Raw genomic sequence first — 14,108 nt, 5'->3', positions numbered from 1 at the left:
TATGTTGCGAAGAAAGCTTTTGATTGATTCGAGCTTTGTTTTACAAGTCGAAAAAATTTTAAATGCATTTTTTTCATAATAAAGAAGACTACTATAAATAGTCTTTATGATAATATAATTATTTAAGGGAAAATTCTCCTAAGGCTTTGACCAATGGATTAAAAGTATGTAGTATCTAAGATACTAAATATATTTTCACTTTAAATTTAACATTAATTTTTGAATAGGTAAGACAAGTAAACATTTAAAGCATTTTTCCTGGCTCATTGTAATGTAGTTTTTATAAAGTTTCTTCAGTATGTGTGATATGGTTTGGCTCTGTGTCCCCACCCAAATCTCATCTCAAAGTATAACCCCCATGTGTTGAGAGAGGGAGGTGGTTGGGTCACGACAGGGGTTCCTCCATGCTGTTCTCGTGATAGTAAGGGAGTTCTTACGAGATCTGATGGTTTCAAAAGCAGCAGCTTTCCCTTGTGCCCTCACCTCTCTCTCCTGCTGCCTTGTGAAGAAGATGCCTGCTTCCCCTGCTGCCATGATTGTAAGTTTCCTGAGGCCTCCCCAGCCATGGAGGACTGTGAGTCAATTAAATCTCTTTCCTTTATAAATTACCCAGTCTCAGGGAAGTTCTTTACGGCAGTGTGAAAATAGACTAATACACTGTGTTAATATGTCACAAGGAAAACAGAAGCCAAAAACACAAATATTAAAAAAGAAACAGGCCAGGCATGGTGGCTTATATGAGTAATTCCAGCATTGGGGAGGCTGAGGTGGGAGGATCACTTGAGTCTCGGAGGTTGAGGCTGCAGTGAGCCATGACCTTGCCACTGCACTCCAGCCTTGGTGGCAGAGTGAGACATCATCTCAAAATAAATAAATAAATAAATAACCACTACCTCTTTAAAGAAAGCAGCAACACAAGTAATAAAATATTCAAAATAGAGCAGTTTACCTTGTCTTCTGGTTCAGGTATGCTGATGTCATGGAAAAACCGGTTAAAGATTGATTGACGTCTTGGGATTACCTTTCCTGTAAAATAAAAACCACATAATTTATCATAAATTTGGCAAAGAATAATCAAGTGTTTAAATGGTTAATGCCTGAAGGCCAGGCATGGTGGTTCACACCTGCAATCCCAGCATTTTGAGAGGCCAAGGCAGGTGGATCACTTGACGTCAAGAGTTAGAGACCAGCCTGGTCAACATGGAAAAACCCCGTCTCTACTAAAAATACAAAAATTAGCCAAGCGTGGTGGTCCATGCCTGTAATCCCAGCTACTCAGGAGGCTGAGGCAGGAGAATCGCTTGAACCTGGGAGGCAGAGGTTGCAGTGAGCTGAGATCATGCCACTGCACTCCAGCCTGGGCGACAGAGCAAGACTCCATCTCAAAAACAAAACTAAACAAACAAACAAAAAACAGGATTAATGCCTGAAGTGCGGGTGTGAAAGAAATGTTGTGCCTGATTGTTCCCTCCAGAGATGAGAGGAATGGGATTCTGCAGACGCATGCCTTCTCAGGTAAGGCCAGTTCTCCCAAACCAGTCTCTTTGTCACATGTGGTCACCATTCAGCCTCCATTAAAAGGTGAAGGCTGGGCGAGGTGGCTCACGCCTGTAATCCCAGCGCTTCGGGAGGCTGAGGGAGGTGGATCACGAGGTCAAGAGATCGAGACCATCCTGGCCAACATGGTGAAACCCCGTCTCTACTAAAAATACAAAAAATTAGCTGGATGTGGTGGTGAGCACCTATAATCCCAGCTACTTAGGAGGAGGAGGCAGGAGAATGGCTTGAATTTGGGAGGCAGAGGTTGCAGTGAGCCAAGATCGTACCACTATACTCCCGCCTGGCAACAGAGTGACAGTCTGTCTCAAAAAAAAAAAAAAAAAAAAGACAAGGTGAGAGAATGGCACTACGGTCTTTACACACGTTATCTCATTTAATCTCATAAATGAGATTTTGTGAGACTTCATCTCATAATCTCACAGCAATAGTTGTTATTATTATTATTTTTTCAGACAGGGTCTCTCTCTGTTGCCAAAACTGGAGTGCAGTGGCACGATCATGGCTCACTTCAGCCTCGATCTCCCAGTCTCAAGCAATCCTTCCACCTTAGCCTCCTGAGTAGCTGGGACTACAGGCATGTGCCATCATGTCCAGCTAATTTAAAAAAATTTTTTGCAGATATAGGGTCTGCCTATGTTGCCCAGCCTGGAGTAGCTGCTATTTTAAATCCCCATTGTACCAATGAGGAAAATGAGGCTTGGAGAAATTTAATAACTTGTCCAAGATCACACAGTAACTTAACAGATCCAAGATTTAAACTCAGGTATGTAATGTAAATTTCCAGAATCTTTTTAGGGAATGAATCAGACAAACAAAGTGTGGCCTGTAGTGGTACTCTACCCCACATTTTTCATGCTGCAGAATTTTCCATAATATGTTGGAACTGAACAGGGAACTGTCCAGCAGCTATGCTGCCAGGAGATCCTGTGGGAAGGAATTAACAAATTCTCATTTTGTGTGTAGAGGTATCACTTTCTTTGCATCCATGCTGTTGGCATGAAGCTGTGGCTCACTTTTAGGATTATGCTGACACACAATGAAAGCTCACAAAAGAAACCCTTGGAGTCCCATTCCTATTCTGCACTTACCTGGCTATATGACTTCAGGCCAATCATGGAAGCTCCCTAAGCCTCTATTTCCTTGTTTATAACATAGGCACAATTAAAAACATTATAACTTCCTTAACAGGTTTTTCTTAAGACTGAAAAAGGTGATGTGTATGAAAGTAATTTGTAAATTCTTAAGTACTATACAAAGAACATGTGTTAACATTATTCTAAACTTCAGCAGCCACTCCTAATCAGGAAGTAAAATCAGACTCTTAAGCTCTCAGGCAGGAGTCTGCCAAACTATGACCTGCAGGCCAAATGTGGCCTACTGCCTGTTTCTGTACAGCTTGTGACCTCAGAATTGGTTTTACATTTTTAAGCAGATTTTTAAAAGTCAAAAAAGATTTTTTGATATTGTTGCATGTGAAAACTATAAGAAATTAAAATTTCTGTTTCCATAAATAAAGTTCTGTTGGAACACAGCTATGCTCATTTGTTGACATGCTGTGTATTGCTGCTTTTGCACTACAATAGCAGAGTTGGGGAATTGCAACAGAGACTGTACAGCCTGCATAACCTAAAATATTTACCATATAGCTTTTTATGGAAACAATTTGCTGATTCCTGCTCTAGAGTAAAGGGGCGAACCTCTTTTACAGTGGACAGAAATTGCATTTGATCAAATATCTTAGATTAAGCTCTAGGCAGCTGACTCATCCTTATCCCTATCTTAGTCTGATATGGAAAGTAAATATCTAGTTTATTCCATGGCTAATTGACTTTTCCTGGAAAGGGATCTGAGAGCTCCCTGAGAGGAGTTACGGTTCTACATGTTTAGAAAAGGATTGGGCTTTGGCTACAACCCAGACCCCACAACAACCACCCTGAGTGGCACTTTGAAGAAGCAATAAAACTCTCGTTTTTTATTTATTTTTAATTATAGTAACATATGAATGCTGTAACAATTCAGCAACTCTGTCGCCATAAAATGCAATTCATACCTAGTGTTCTGATTATCAGATAAAGTTGGTCTATATCTGATTTTCCAGGCCACAGTGGCTGGCCTGTCAGGAGCTCTGCAAAAACGCAACCAATAGCCCATATATCGACTGAAGAACCATAGTGAGGATCTCCCACAAGAAGTTCAGGAGCTCGGTACCATCTCGTAGCTACATAATCGCTGTAGGCATCTCCTGGAACTGCAAATGCATCAATCAGATCAGGTAAGTCAATTCTCCCAACATGTGAACTGCTCCCAAGAACACATCAGGCATTCAGGCTTCAATAACCATCAGAGACCATGATACTCTTAACAGTTAATGCAGTGAGGCACTAATTGAGGAAACAGTTATAGTGCATTGAGATAGTAAATTTGACATTCAAGAGCACTTTAGGTAATTAACATCTATTATTGTTCCAAACTGGGGCAGCGGGTGGTGTGGTAGGGATGGGGGGAATGATAATTTCTGGAGTGTGACTTTAAATCTAAACCGCATTGTTGGTTTCCACTTTACCATCAGCATGGTTGTTGTTGGGCGTTGAATTGCATCCCCTCAAAAGATAGGTTGAAGTCCTAATTCTTGGTACCTGTGAATGTGACCTTATTTGGAAATAAGGTTTTTGCAGATGTAATTAATTAGTTAAGATGAGGTCATACTAGATTAGGGTGGACTCTAAATCCAATGGCTTGAATCCTTACAGGGACACAGAGACACGGAGAATGCTATGTGATACTGGAGGCAGAGATTGGAGTGATGCAGTTGCAAGCATAGGAATGCCAAGTTTTCCCACATCCATCAGAAGCTGGGATAGAGGCTGGGCATGGCGGCTCACGCCTGTCATCCCAGCACTTTGGGAGGCCGAGGCAAGCGGATCATTTGAGGTCAGCAGTTTGAGACCAGCCTGGGCAACATGGCAAAACCCTGTCTCTACTAAAAATACAAAAATTAGCCAGGCATGGTGGCGCGTGCTTGTCGTCCTAGCTACTTGAGAAGCTGAGGCAGGAGAATCACTTGAACCTGCGGAGGCTGCAGTGAGCCGTGATCGTGCCACTGCACTCCAGCCTGGGCGACAGAGTAAGACTCTGACTCACACATATACAAAAAAAGAAGCTAAGATAGAGACATGGAAGGGTCCTCTCCTAGAGCCTTCAGAGGGAATGTGGCCTTGCTGAAACCTTGGTGGCAGACGTCTGGCCTCCAGAATTGTGAGAAAATAGATTTCTGTTGTTTTCAGCCACTCAGATTGTGGTAATGTATCATGGCAGCCCCAGGAAACTAATGCAGCACGAGACAAAGGCATAAATTCATTTTTCTATCCAAATGTGTTACTTAGGACCCACTGTCACAAAGACCTCAATTTGACTCCTTGTACTATGTATGAGTCATGTGTGGTATGTGATAGACAGATGACAGAGAGCTGAGTGCACCCTCACTGCCCAGCCCTGCCCTTGCCTGGACCCAAGGCACCTGCCTCCAAGTGGGTGGAAGCCAATCCCAGAATCATCACAGGACCCTGAACGATCAGGAGCCGTACAAATGCATTACAGAGGAGGAACAATTGGAAAGCAGCCCGGCTTGCAGAGATGAGGTAATGGGCAATTCTCCTTAGTAAAGTCGTCGGGTAGCCCCAAAGAAGCTGCCACAAAAGGCAACCCAGAAAATAGCGGCTGCAGCTCTGACCAGAGAACAGTCCTCATAGGAGTGGGAAAAGGAAATAATCTTTACTTGCTCATTGCTCTTTTATAAAGTTATATAAATTTTTGAAGGATAAAAATTAATAAATGCCATAATGGAAATTTGGAAAATGGAGAATAAGAAGGAAAATAACAACCACTAACAATTCACTATTCACAGGCTAAGTCAGCTGTTTTATTTGTTTGGAACATTTTTCGACTTAAACGTCATATATGCTCACTGCAGAGAATATGAAAAAATACATAAGAAAATGGAAAGAAGGTAAATAAACCCAAGTTTTACCACCCAAAGGTAATTTGTGTTAATCTTTTGGTGTATTTTGTTTGAGTCTTTTTCTTATTTACAGCATAGTTCTGAGTACCACTTTTTTGGAGGCAGGGTCATGCTGTTCCCCAGGCTAAAATACAGTGGCACAATCATAGCTCACTGCAGCTTTGAACTCCTGGGCTCATGCTATCATCCTGCCTCAGCCTCCTGAGTAGCTGGGACTACAGGGGCTTGAAACCATGCCTGGCTATGTATAGATAGAGGTCTCATTATGTTGCTCAGGCCTGTACAAGTACTTTTGATCATACTACATATAAAATTTTGTGTCCTGATTTTTTTTCATTGAATTCTGTGCATTTATCATGTTATTATAAACTCTTCCTAAACTTGAGTTTAATGGCTGCATAACAGCTTACCAAGTGCGTATGCCAGGATTTACTTTACCTTCCCCAAATTTTCCGATATTTTGTCACTACAAATAACACCACATTATTTTTCAATAATCCCTGCACAAAGCTTTTTCTGTATTTAGAATTATTTCAAGGCCTGGCACAGTAGCTCACGGCTATAACCCCAGCACTTTGGGAGGCCAAGGCAGGCGGATCGTGTGAGCCAGGAGTTTGAGGCCAGCCTGGGCAACATGGTGAAATCTTGTCCCTACAAAAAAATAATCAGCTAGGTATGGTAGTATGTGCCTGTGGTCCCAGCTACATGGGAGGCTGAGGCAGGAGGATAGCTTGAGCCTAGGAGGTTGAGGCTGCAGTGAGCTATAATCATATCACTGCCCTCCAGCCTGGGCTACAGAGCAAGACTCCATCTCTAAAAAAAAAAAAAAAAAAAAGGAGCCAGGTTTGGTGGCTCACGCCTGTAATCCCAGCACTTTGGGAAGCTGAAGGGGGTGGATCACTTGAGCCTAGGTATTCGAGACCAGCCTGGGCAAAATGGTGAAATCTCTCTCTGTTAAAAAAAAGAATTATTCCTTTAGGATGATTTTCTATGAGTAGAATTATTAGATTGAGAGGTGTAAACATCATTTATAAAATTATTATTATTATTATTGTTTTTGAGATGGAGTTTCGCTCTTATTGCCCAGGTTGGAGTTCAATGGCACAATCTTAGCTCACCGCAACCTCCACCTCCCGGGTACATGCGATTCTCCTGCCTCAGCCTCCCAAGTAGCTGGGATTACAGACATGCGCCACCATGCCCGGCTAATTTTGTATTTTTAGTAGAGACGGGGTTTCTCCACGTGGGTCAGGCTGGTCTCGAACTCCTGACCTCAGGTGATCCGCCTGCCTTGGCCTCCCAAAGTGCTGGGATTATAGGCGTGAGCCACCGTGACTGGTCCATTTATAAAATTATTAAATAAGTTTATGTTCTTTGTAGAAAACTTGGAAAATACAAAAAAGCATAAAGAAGAAAATAAAACATCACCCATCACCCAGAGAGAAACCAAATTAACCTTTTGGAATAGAACTGGGACCAATCTGTGTGTGCAGCTGTGTTCTTTTTCACTTAGCCCCATGCTGTGAGCTGCAGCATTTCTCATGTCAATAAAATCCTTTAAAAATATATTTTTACAGTATTAAGTCAGATAAATTCTTTAGCCATTTCCTTATTTCTGAATGATTGGGTTCCTCTTAATTTTTTTCTCAGTAATAAATGGTTCTACAATGAACATTATGTTGTATTATTTTGGGGGGTAGTATCTTGGATTATGAGAGATTCCTAAAAGTGAAATTAAAGATGCAAAGGGCACTTACTGCTTTCTCAAGGATTTGTTCGAAACTGTGTTCCCACTAAAAACAACCTTGTGAGCTCTAAGTAGTTACTGTTTGAAAAATCTGGCTGGGCACGGTGGCTCACACCTGTAATCCCAGAACTTTGGGAGGCCGAGGTAGGAGGATCACTTGAGGCCAGAAGTTCGAGATCAGCCTGCGCCCCATGGTGAAACACTGTCTCTCCCAAAAATACAAAATTTAGCCCTGTGTGGTGGTGTACATCTGTCGTCCCAGCTACTCGGGAGGCTGAGGTGGGAGGCTTGAGCCCTGGAGGTGGAGGTTGCAATGAGCTGAGATAATGCGGCTGCACTCCAGCCTGGGTGACAGAGTGAGACTCTGTCTCAAAACAAACACACAAACAAACAAACAAACAAACAGAAAATACTCTGCCAGCTTCATTGGTGAAGAGTAGTATTTTAATGTGCATTTATTTGATATCAGTGAAGAGGAGGATTATTTCATGTTTTTAGCCTTTTCTTTCATCTGTGAACTGTCAATATCTTGCTAATTTTTCTACTCAGAGCTTTTTTTTTTTTTTGAGATGGAGTCTTGCTCTGTCGCCCAGGCTGGAGTGCAGTGGCGCAATCTTGGCTCACTGCAAGCTCCGCCTCCCGGGTTCACGCCATTCTCCTGCCTCAGCCTCTCCTAGTAGCTGGGACTACAGGCGCCTGCCACCACGCCCGGCTAATTTTTTTGTATTTTTAGTAGAGACAGGGTTTCACCGTGGTCTCGATCTCCTGAACTCGTGATCCGCCCGCCTCGGCCTCCTAAAGTGCTGGGATTACAAGCGTGAGCCACTGCACCCGGCATACTCAGAGCTTTTGTGGTTTTCTTTTAAACCAAGTTATATATGCTCTTATCTATCAACCTATTACCAATTTTGAAATATTCTCTCCTTTGGTTATTGACTTTAAAATTTTTTTCTCTCTGTGTGTATCTATATATATATAGGAGGAGCTTAAATTTATTTTGTGGTAAAATACACATAATATAAAATTTACCACTTAACCATTTAAGATTGTACAATTCAGTGGCATGAAGTACATTCAGTGTTGCACAACCATCACCACTAGGCACCTCCAAAGTTTTTTCACCATCCCAGCCTGAAACTCTGTATCCTTTAAACAACAGCTCCCCATTCTCCCTTCCCCCAGCCCTGATTACCACTATTCTTTTTTCTGTCTCCATGAATTTGACTATTCTAGGTAGCGCATGTAAATAGAATCATACGATATTTGTCCTTTTCTGTCTGTTTTATTTCACTCAGCTTAGTGTTTTCAAGGTGCATCCATGTCGTAGCGTATATCAGAATTTCATTTCTTTTTAAGATTAAGATTTCATTATATGTATATACCACATTTTGTTTATCCACTCATCCTTGATGGACATTTGGGTTGTTTCCACCTTTTGTCATTGTGAATAATCCTACTATAAGCATTGGCATACAAATATCTTCAAGTCCCTGTTGTCAATTTTTTTGGGTATGTACCTAGAAGTGGAATTGCTGGATCATACAGTGATTCTATGTTTAATTTTTTGAAGAACTGCCATACTGCTTTCCACAGCAGTTGCACCATTGTACATTCCCACTAGCAATGCATGAGGGCTCTAATTTCTTCCTATCTTTACCAACACTTGTTATTTTGTTCTGTGTGTTTTTAAAAATAATAGTCATCCTAATGGGTGCAAAGTGGTATCTCACTGTGGTTTTGATTTGCATATCCCTAATGATTACCGTAAGCATCTTTCATGTTCTTATTGGCCATTTGTGTATCTTCTTTTTTACTTTTTATTTTTTACATTTTTGATCAATTTTTTTTTTTTTTTTTTTTGAGACAGGGTCTCACTCTGTCGCCTGGGCTGGAGTCGTAGTGGTGCCATCTCGGCTCTCTGCAACCTCTGTCTCCTGGGTTCAGGTGACTCTCATGCCTCAGACTCCTGAGTTAGCTGGGATTACTGGTGTGAGCCACTGCACCCTGCCTTATATATCTTCTTTAAAGAAATGTCTATTCTGATGGTTTCGGAGGAAAATGGTGGATAGGAGGCAGCACTAACTTGCAGCTACGACTCGGACAGACAGAGCAGCATGTGGAGACCTACATCATGAACTTTTGCTCCAAGAACTACCACAGGAACATACCACGAAAGCCAAGAGAATCCACAGACCCTTTGATGAAGGTGGATTACTGCTGCAGGCTCTGTGGGACAGCCAAGGAGCTCTGAAGACAAAGGTCATATTCTCCAGGGAGCTCTATAGCCCCACGCACTGCCTGATCCACCCTATGCTACCGCAGCTGATGTGCTCTTGAGAGCACCACCTCCTGGCTGGAGGTCAACCAACATAAAACTAGTGCGCATAACAAAAATACAACCAAGTCAACCAACATAAAACCAGTGTGCTTAACAAAAATACAACCAAGGACCCTCATAGAGTCCACTTCACTCCCCTGCTACCTCTACCAGAGCAGGTGCTGGTATCCATGGCTGAAAGACCTGACAATGGATCACATCACAGGACTCTTTGCAGACATTTCCTAGTACCAGCCCAGAGCCTGGTAGCTTCTCTGGGTGGCTAGATCCAGAAGAGAAATAACAATCAGTGCAGTTCAGCTCTCAGGAAGCCCCGTCCCTAGGGGAAAGGGGAGAGCACCATATCAAGGGAGCACTCCATGGGACAAAAGAATCTGAACAGCAGCCCTCAAGTTCCAGATCTTCCCTCTGACATAGTCTACCCAAATGAGAAGAAACCACAAAAACAATCCAGTAACATGATGACAAAATAAGGTTCTTTTTTTTAAGACGGAGTCTTGCTCTGTCACCTAGGCTGGAGTGCAGTGGTGTGATCCTGGCTCACTGCAACCTCTGCTTCCTGGGTACAAGTGATTCTCCTGCCTCACCCTCCCGAGTAGCTGGGACTACAGGTACGTGCTGCCACGCCCGGCTAATTTTTGAATTTTTAGTACAGACAAGGTTTAGCCATGTTGGCCAGGCTGGTCTCGAACTCCTGACCTCAGGTATCTGCCTACCTTGGCCTCCCAAAGTGTTGGGATTACAGGTGTAAGCCACTGTGACTGGCCCAAAACAAGGTTCTTTAACACTTCCAAAAGATCACACTAGCTCACCAGCAATGGATCCAAGCAAGGAGAAAAATCTCTAAATTGACAGAAAAAGAATTCAGAAGGTCAACTATTAAGCCAATCAAGGAGGCACCAGAGAAAGATGAAGTCCAACCTAAAGAAATAAAAAAATATACAGGATATGAATGGAAAAATCTCCAGTGAAACAGAGAGCATAAATAAAAAAAAATCACAACTTCTGGAAATCAAGGACACACTTAGAGAAATGCAAAATGCACTAGAAAGTCTCAGCAACAGAATTACACAAGTTCAAGAAAGAACTTCAGAGCTTGAAGACAAGACTTTCAAATTAACCCAATCTGACAAAGACAAAGAAAAAAAGAATTAAAAAAATGAACAAAGTCTCCAAGAAGTTTGGTATTATGTTTAATGATGAAACCTAAGAATAATTGGTGTTCCCAAGGAAAAAGAAAAATCTAAAAGTTTGGAAAACATATTTGAGGGAATAATTGAGGAAAACTTCCCTGGCCTCACTAGAGATCTAGACATCCAAATACAAGAAGCTCAAAGAACACCTGGGACATTCATTGCAAAAAGATCATCGCCTAGGCACATAGGCATCAGGTTATCTAAAGTCAAGACGAAGGAAAGAATATTAAGGACTCTGAGGCAAAAGCATCAGGTACTATAAAGGAAAACCTATCAGATTAATAGCAGATTTCTCAGTAGAAACCCTACAAGCTAGAAGGGATTGAGGCCCTATCTTTCGCCTCCTTAAACAAAACAATTATCAGCCAAGAATTTTGTATCTAGCAAAACTAAGCTTCATAAATGGAGGAAAGATACAGTCTTTTTCAGACAAACTAATGCTGAGAGAATTTGCCACTGCCAAGCCAGCACTATAGGAACTGTTAAAAGGAGCTCTAAATCTTGAAACAAATATTTGAAATACACCAAAATAGAATCTCTTTAAAGCATAAATCTCACAGGACCTATAAAACAGCAACACAATGAAAAAACCCCAGGGTATTCAGGCAACAAGTAGCATGATGAATAGTACCTCACATCTCAATACTGATGTTGGGTGTAAATGGCCTAAATGGTCCACTTAAAAGATAGAGAATGGCAGGGTGGATAAAAATTCACCAACCAAGTATCTGCTGTCTTTATGAGACTCACCTGACACATAAGGACTCATATAAGCTTAAAGTAAAGGGGGGAAAAGGTATTCCATGCAAATGGACACCAAAAGTGAGCAGAAGTAGCTATTCTCATATCAGACAAAACAGACTTGAAAGCCACAGCAGTTAAAAAAGACAAAGAGGGACATTATATAATGATAATAAAAAAAAACTAGTCCAACAGGTAAATATCACAATCCTAAATATATATGCACCTAACATTGGAGCTCCCAAATTTATAAAACAATTACTATTAGACCTAAGAAATGAGATAGTAACACAATAATAGTGGAGGACTTCAATACTCCACTGACAACACTAGACAGGTCGTCAAGACAGAAAGTCAACAAAGAAACAATGGACTTAAACTATACCCTACAACAAATGGACTTAACAGATATTTGCAGAACTTTCTACCCAACAATTGCAGAATATACATTCTGTTCATCAGCACATAGAACATCTGCCAAGATAGACCATATAATAGGCCACAAAACAAAAAAATTTAAGAAAATTGAAATTATAGCAAGAACTCTCTCAGATCACAGTGGAATAGAATTGGAAATCAACTCCAAAAGGAATCCCCAAAACCATGCAAATACATGGAAATTAAATGACCTGCTCCTGAATGATTGTTGAGTCAACAATGAAACCAAGATGGAAATTTAAAAATTCTTTGAACTGAACAATAATAGTGACACAACCTATCAAAACCTTGGGATACAGCAAAGGCAATGCTAAGAGGAAAGTTTATAGCATTAAACGCCCACATCAAAAAGTCTGAAAGAGCACAAATAGACAATCTAAGGTCAAATTTCAAGGAGCTAGAGAAAGAGGAAAAAACCAAACCTAAACCCAGCAGAAGAAAAGAAATAACCAAGATCAGGGCAGAAGTAAATGATACTGAAACAACAACAACAACAACAACAAAAGCCCACAAAAGATAAATGAAACAAAAATCTGGTTCTTTGAAAAGATAAATAAAATTGATAGGCCATTAACAAGATTAACCAATAAAAGAAGAGAGAAGATCAAACTAAGCTCAATTAGAAACGAAACAGGAGATATTATAACTGATACCACAGAAATACAAAAGATCACTCAAGGCTCCTATGAATACCTTTACGTGCATAAACTAGAAAACCTAGAGGAGGATGGATAAATTCCTGGAAATATGCAACCCTCCTAGATTAAACCAGGAAGAAATAGAACCTCTGAACAGATCAATAACAAGCAGTGAGATTGAAATGATAATTAAAAAGTTATCAATGAAAAAAAGTCTAAGACCAGAGAGATTCACAGCTAAATTCTATCAGACATTCAAAGAAAAATTGGTACCAATCCTACCGACACTATTCCAAAAGACAGAGAAAGGGAATCCTCTCTAAATCATTCTATGAAGCCAGTATCACCCCAATAACAAAACCAGAAAAGGACATAACAAAAAAAGAAAATTACAGACCAATGTCTTTGATGAACATAGATGCAAAAATCCTCAACAAAATACTAGCTAACCAAATCCAACAGCATATCAAAAAGATAATCCACCATGATCAAGTGGATTTCATACCAGGGATGCAGGGATGGTTTACAATCTGCAATCAATAAATGCGATACACCACATAAACATAATTAAAAACAAAAATCACAAGGTCATCTCAATAGATGCAGAAAAAGCACTTGACAAAATTCAACATTGCTTTATGATGAAAACCCTCAGCAAAATCAGCATAGAAGGGACATACCTCAAGGTAATAAAAACCATTGATGACAAACCCACAGTCAACATTATACTGAATAGGGCACAATTGGAAGCATTTCCCCTGAGAACTGGAACAAGACAAGGATGCCCACTTTCACCACTTCTATTCAACATAGTACTGGAAGTCCTGGCTACAGCAATCAGACAAGAGAAAAAAATAAAGGGCATCTAAATTGGTAAAGAGGAAGTCGAACTTTTGCTGTTGGCTGATGACATGATCATATACCTAGAAAACCCTAAAGACTCCTTCAAAAAGCTCCTAGAACTGGTAGCTGAATTCAGCAAAATTTTAGGATAACAAAATTAATGTACACAAATCAGTAGCCCTGCTATACACCACCAACAACCAAGCTGAGAATCAAACCAAGAACTCAACCCCTTTTGCAATAGCTGCAAAAAAATAAAATACTTAGGAATATACTTAACCAAGGAGGTGAAAGACCTCTGCAAGGAAAACTACAAGACATTGCTGAAAGAAATCATAGATGACACAAACAAATGGAAACACATCCTATGCTCATTGGTGGGTAGAATCAATATTGTGAAGATGACCATACTGTCAAAAGCAACCTACAAATCCAATGCAATTCCCATCAAAATACCCCCATCATTCTTCACAAAACTAGAAAAAACAATCCTAAAATTCATATAGAACCAAAAAAAGAGCCCGCATAGCCAAAGCAAGACTAAGCAAAAAGAACAAATCTGGAGGGATTACCCTACCTGACTTCAAAC

The 14,108-nt window shown here is 40.7% G+C and overlaps 1 protein-coding gene across 1 annotated transcript in view; it reads right to left on the bottom strand.

Moving 5' to 3' along the window:
- The window catches only part of CDKL4 (cyclin dependent kinase like 4), a 70,774-nt gene that overhangs the window by 12,202 nt on the left and 44,464 nt on the right, over window positions 1-14,108 (bottom strand). The window contains 2 exon segments of the mRNA XM_063618127.1: window positions 950-1,026; window positions 3,611-3,808. Of these exon segments, the coding sequence (XP_063474197.1) occupies window positions 950-1,026; window positions 3,611-3,808 (275 nt within the window).

The sequence above is a fragment of the Symphalangus syndactylus genome, chromosome 14, assembly GCF_028878055.3.
Source record: "Symphalangus syndactylus isolate Jambi chromosome 14, NHGRI_mSymSyn1-v2.1_pri, whole genome shotgun sequence".
Lineage (NCBI taxonomy): Eukaryota > Metazoa > Chordata > Mammalia > Primates > Hylobatidae > Symphalangus > Symphalangus syndactylus.
The sequence above is the reverse complement of the archived record's forward strand: the minus strand, read 5'-3'. Positions and strand labels throughout refer to the sequence as shown.